At 42.5% G+C, this 6,000-nt stretch overlaps 1 protein-coding gene across 1 annotated transcript; it reads left to right on the forward strand.

The window, feature by feature from the left end:
- The first annotated feature begins 4,487 nt into the window (after positions 1-4,487).
- On the forward strand, positions 4,488-5,498 carry LOC103672135 (olfactory receptor 10R2-like). Its single transcript, XM_008700803.1, has one exon. The coding sequence runs from the start codon at positions 4,557-4,559 to the stop codon at positions 5,496-5,498; it is 942 nt and encodes a 313-aa protein (XP_008699025.1). The 5' UTR covers positions 4,488-4,556.
- The last annotated feature ends 502 nt before the right edge of the window (positions 5,499-6,000 follow it).

Genomic DNA, 6,000 nt, shown 5'->3' on the forward strand with positions numbered 1-6,000 from the left:
CAGGGCCACAGAGTCAGTTTGATTGTTTCATAGGAGGGGCATAGCATTCGATTTAGAAAGAAAGTGGGCACATGGGTGGCTCAGTCACTGAAGCATCTGACTCTTGATTTTGGCTTAGGTCATGATCTCAAGGTTGTGGGATTGAATCCTGTGTCAGGCTCCACACCTAGCAGGGAGTCTGTTTCTGATTCTCTCTCACTCTATCCCTCTTCCTCTTTCCCCTTTTAAAAATAAATAAATAATAATAAAACATAAAGGAAGAACATGAAATTTATAGAGAACATGAAATGAGAGAGAACATACGCAGTGTTCTCACTGAGAAGCACAGGGTGGTGCACAGGGAACCCAGAGGCTGTACAAGGAACTAATTCGGTTCATTATTAATTAACTAATGGACTATTCAATGTATTTATTCATCAAGCACTTGTATATCATTAATTTAAATACTGGGTTAAGTTTTGAGGATTCATGTGGAATAAGGTATGGTCTTTATTCCTGAGGTTTTCAAGTCTACTGGAGAGACAATCAGGACAACATAATTGGGACATAAGAGGCTGAGTATTTTGGTAAAAACACAGGAAACAATCCTGAAATATACTAAATGTTAAATATAGTAGAAACAGCAAACGCTCCCTGTACAGATTAGAGAAAGTTCACTAACTGTTGTCTTTAAAAAAAAAAAAAAATGTGACTGACGGGTGGGCCCCAGATAAAGGCCAGAGAGTATTAGAGACTGAAAATTCCTCCTCCTCTCTCTCTTTCTATCTCTCCATCTGTCTCTCTCCCTCCTTCTCTCTCTTTCTCCCTCTCTCTCTCCCTCCCTCTTTCCCTCTCTCCCTCTTTTACTCCTTCTCTCCCTCTCTCTGTCCCTCTCACTTTGCCTCCCTCTCTCCATCTCTTTTTTCTTCTCTCTCCCTCCCCCCTCTCTGTCACTGTTTCCACTTGTTTCTTTTTTTTTTTTTTAAAGATTTTATTTATTTATTCAACAGAGATAGAGACAGCCAGCGAGAGAGGGAACACAGCAGGGGGAGTGCGAGAGGAAGAAGCAGGCTCATAGCAGAGGAGCCTGATGTGGGGCTCGATCCCATAACGCCGGGATCACGCCCTGAGCCGAAGGCAGGTGCTTAACCGCTGTGCCACCCAGGCGCCCCTGTTTCTTTTTTTTTAAATTATATTATGTTAGTCACCATACAGTACATCCCTGCTTTTTTATGTAAATTTCCATGATTCATTAGTTGCGTATAACACCCAGTGCACCATGCAATACATGCCCTCCTTACTACCCATCACCAGCCTATCCCATTCCCCCACTCCCTCCTCTGAAGCCCGCAGTTTGTTTCTCAGAGTCCATAGTCTCTCATGCTTCATTCCCCCTTTTGATTACCCCCCCTTTCTTTACCCCTTTCTTTATCCCTTTCTTCTCCTACCGATCATCCTAGTTCTTATGTTCCATAGATGAGAGAATCCATATGATAATTGTCTTTCTCTGCTTGACTTACTTCACTTAGCATTATCTCCTCCAGTGCCGTCCATGTTGCAGCAAATGTTGAGAAATCGTTCTTTTTGATAGCTGAATAATATTCCATTGTATAAATGGACCACAACTTCTTAATCCAGTCATCTGTTGAAGGGCATCTCGGCTCCTTCCACAATTTAGCTATTGTGGACAGTGTTGCTATGAACATTGGGGTGCATAGGGCCCTTCTCTTCACTACGTCTGTATCTTTGGGGTAAATACCCAGTAGTGCAGTGGCTGGATCATAGGGTAGCTCAATTTTTAACTTTTTAAGGGACCTCCACACTGTTTTCCAGAGTGGCTGTACCAGCTTGCATTCCCACCAACAATGTAAGAGGGATCCCCTTTCTCCACATCCTCTCCAGCAATTGTTGTTTCTTGCCTTGTCAATTTTTGCCATTCTAACTGGCGTAAGGTGTGGTTTTGATTCCACTGTTAAGAAGATAATTAAATTACCCAATTCTCCTTTTTATTTATCCCTTCTCCTTATTTTCCCAAAGCTTTTCTCTATACCTGTAACGTCTTCCCTTCCAAATTCTTCTGTTCACCAAATATTTTATGCAGCATCCTCAACCAGGTTTAAGGAGAACCAAAGGTTTTTGGGTTTTTTTGTTTTTTAATAAGGAATTTATTATCAAATTTCAGTTCCTTCATAGGTTCCAAGGATGACTCTGAAAAATTAGGTGATGTCTTGTGAGTGCTGTGGGGGACGGTGACAGAATGGTCACCCAGTAACATGGTCTTTCTTTCCTTTCCAAACAAACCCCAACCCTCCCTGGATAACAGGTCACTGCCTTGTCTGGGGACAGTCGTATAAAAGAACAAACTCAAAGGATGGAGACCAGGACACTGGAAAGCTGGAGATGTCTTCTCAGGTAGAGCGCCAGTGGAGACTCTGTTCCAGTCAAAAGCGCGGTGCGTATTCCTTACTTATAAAGTTTAGAGATGGGCAATTCAAAGATACTAAAATAGGAGCGAAAGCTCCTGATTGTAGTCCCATTTTAAAATTTCGCTATCCCTCTGTCGAAGCAAAAGAGCAAACAATGATAGAAGTTTTGTTATTTGCAAACGTCTTTAAGACTAGCAGTGCAATTAAGTTAAAATTTAAAAGTTTGTCTAGTTGAGATAATGGAGGAAACATTGTGATAATTGGAAAAACAGCAATTTTTAATGAATCTTTTGTCTCTGCATTTAGAGAATGACATTGGAGAGATTTTTTTTTTAATCCCAAAATGTTAAAGCAGAGGGTTAATATTATATGTCAAATGAATATTAAGGGAACAAGTTTGGACAACCCCTGAAATCAAACCCCCTGGGTATTCTGAAATAATTTGGAAGAAACCCTGGGATTATGGGTTTATTATTTTTTTCAACAAGCTTTCAAGCGCCTGGTATATACTAGACACTGCTGTATGTCTGGTAATTGACACGTCGTGAGGTCAAAGACAACCGCATAATGCTAGTGACAACTGAGATTCTGGCATTTGCCGAGGAAACCAAGAGAAAGTGGCAATAAAGCTCAAACAGGAAGTTGTAGAGAGGAGTCAATGTGTACATGCTACTTTAACTGAATAATTTGATTTAAATTTAAAGAATGTCACATTAAAAGAAGAAAAGAACAGCAACCACAAACAAAGCATGGATGATTTCCAGATTTAGGAGGTTGACTAAAAAAAGGACATGGTTGTTCAAAGTTCCTCAACACGAAAGCGCATGTGAAGGAACGTAGAGTGGCAGTTATGTGTGGAAAGGTACGTTTGGGAGAAGTGTGAGACACAGAGTATGATCGCTTTAACTCTATACATAATTAAGGGTCATTTAGTTCTGTTAATAAGGTTAGGATTTGTCCTGTAAAGGAAAACTCTGTAGCCATAGTGGAGGACGGTTTAGAGTGGAATGAGATATAATCCAGGCAGTCTGTCTGTCATGCTCTTGGAGAAGTCCAGACAAGAGCTAATTTCTTACCAAAGAGAAGAAATGATCCTGGAAGGATTGTAGAACAAAACTAGATTGCATATGGAGGATGAGAAAAATCATGTGTTTATACATGTCTCAGGAATTTAGAGCTCATATGATGAGGAGGATTTCGAAACTTTTTATCGAGAAGAAACAGATCTGGGCAAGGGGTGGGAGAAGACAAGAACGTTTTGATTTAAAATATATATAATCTAGCACCAGCGACAATTACTTATTAGAAGCATTAAGGAAAGTATCTGAGCCTCCCTGCTCAAGAATTCAGATACAGATCCTGGGAAAGATGGTCCGTTGAGTCTCCAAGTCAGGTATATCAAGGAGAAGATGTGCAACCCAATGGGCAACCAGCAAATGCTGACTCAAAACTACATTCTTCCAGCCATGTGTTTTCTGCAGGTGGACTCAGGCTTACTGTCCTACAAGGGTGTGGAGAGGAATCATAAAACTAGTTCTAAGACAGAAGCAGTAGTTCTAAACCAAATTAACCTTTAATGGATGACTGCATGGAAATGGGGTTAACAGTAATGAAAAGGAACTGTATTCTCAGAAGCCAGCAACACAAAGACAGACAAAGAGGGTTTCCCTAGATGATGAATGTATTAAAAGTGGGTGAGAGGTAGACCCTCAGACATTGGTGCTATTGCTAATGGAATATACGTAGTAGCAGTGTGGATAAAACTGTGACCACGGAAAATCATAACATAAAGTTTCTTTTGAATATTAGATTACCAAAGAAGTAAGTGGAGAGTATGTAAGTCTGCAAGAGTGGAGTGGGGTGGGGGGCGAAAGGATAGGCTTTATGTGAGCCAATATTGTGCCTTCGTGGGAACACTTACCCCAAATTCACTGCTAAAATCATTGGCAGAGAAACAGCACCGTGGGTACGTATTAATTTAGGATAATTTTTGGTTAATTTAGAATCCTTTTTTCTCTTTCTTTCCAGTTGTTTCTCATTCACACCAGACTGGTGCTGGCTACATTATGAAGGGTTAGTCTCTCTGACTCCTCCATCCCAGAGGTCCCTGGAACTGATCACACTGGCTTTGTTCTGTGGCATCCATTCTCCATGGCCAATTCTTCCCAGGTCACTGAGTTCCTACTGCTGGGTTTCTCCAGCTTCGGTGAATTGCAGCCTGTCCTCTTCGTGCTCTTTCTCTGCCTGTATCTGATCATCCTGAGTGGAAACCTCACCATCATCTCCGTCATCCGCCTGGACCACAGCCTCCACACACCCATGTACTTCTTTCTTTGTGTCCTTTCAACCTCTGAAGTCTTCTACACAATCGTTATCCTGCCCAAGATGCTTATCAACCTGCTCTCTGTCCTCAGGACACTCTCCTTCATGGGCTGTGCCACCCAGATGTTCTTCTTCCTCGGCTTTGCTGTCACCAACTGCCTGCTTCTGGGAGTTATGGGTTATGACCGCTACACCGCCATCTGCCAGCCTTTGCGCTACCCCGTTCTCATGAACTGGAGGGTGTGCGGACAGCTGGCAGCAATGTGTATTTTTAGTGGCTTCCTAATATCTCTGGTGGGAACAACTTTGGTCTTCAGCCTCCCTTTTTGTGGGTCCAACAAGGTCAACCACTACTTTTGTGACATCTCACCGGTTATCCGACTCGCCTGTGCTGAAACCTACATCAATGAGCTGATCATCTTCATCTGTGGCCTCTTGGTGCTCATTGTGCCCTTGATCTTCATCTGCATCTCTTATGGCTTCATTGTCCGTACCATCCTGAAGATCCCATCTGCTGAGGGCAAGCAGAAAGCCTTCTCCACTTGTGCGTCCCATCTTATTGTGGTCATTGTCCACTACGGCTGTGCGTCTTCTGTCTACCTGCGGCCCTCAGCCAAATATTCATCAGGCAAAGACAGGCTGGTGACAGTGACCTATACGGTCATCACCCCCCTGTTAAACCCAATGGTATACAGCCTTAGGAACAAAGACGTACAGGTGGCCATTCGGAAAATGATTGGAAAGACTGCGGTTTCTCTTAAGACTTTATAGTTAAAACGTTTTCAACGGTACACACACATTTGGGCCAAATGTGTCACTAAGTGTTCAAGTCATAATAGTTTCCGGTAATATCGTCGGTATGAGTGTGTGGCCTTGGATGAGTTCTTTGATGTCGCAGGATCTAAATGTTCTGTTATCAAAGCAGGCATGATAGTACGTTCCTCTCCAGGCTGTTGTAAAGATTAAAGGAGACTGCACAGTGTCTGTCACTAAAGGTTAGCTCTCCTCCTCCTCCTTTCCTCCTCATGACTTATAGTTCTCCAAAGGCTCTTAAAAACCTTTATCTCTTGCTCTAGCTTCAGTTTGTTTGCCCCAAAGTTCTGACTGTACTCTTGGCTTAAGGTTATGTCCAGCTTAAAAGAAGGTGCTCGAGGCTGAAGGGGGCTCAGACACAGGGGCGTGACATGGTGGGGAAATCATTTACTGCTCTAGGAATTCGAGAGTTTCAGCCCGACACCGGTTAAGTCCTGACTTTAAGAAAGTCACGATTGTT

The sequence above is a fragment of the Ursus maritimus genome, unplaced genomic scaffold (assembly GCF_017311325.1).
Source record: "Ursus maritimus isolate PB19 unplaced genomic scaffold, ASM1731132v1 scaffold_2, whole genome shotgun sequence".
NCBI classification, from domain to species: Eukaryota; Metazoa; Chordata; class Mammalia; order Carnivora; family Ursidae; genus Ursus; species Ursus maritimus.

Excerpts from the sequence above, each read along its gene's own strand:
- LOC103672135 (XM_008700803.1), top strand. The coding sequence starts at position 4,557 with ATGGCCAATTCTTCCCAGGTCACTGAGTTCCTACTGCTGGGTTTCTCC.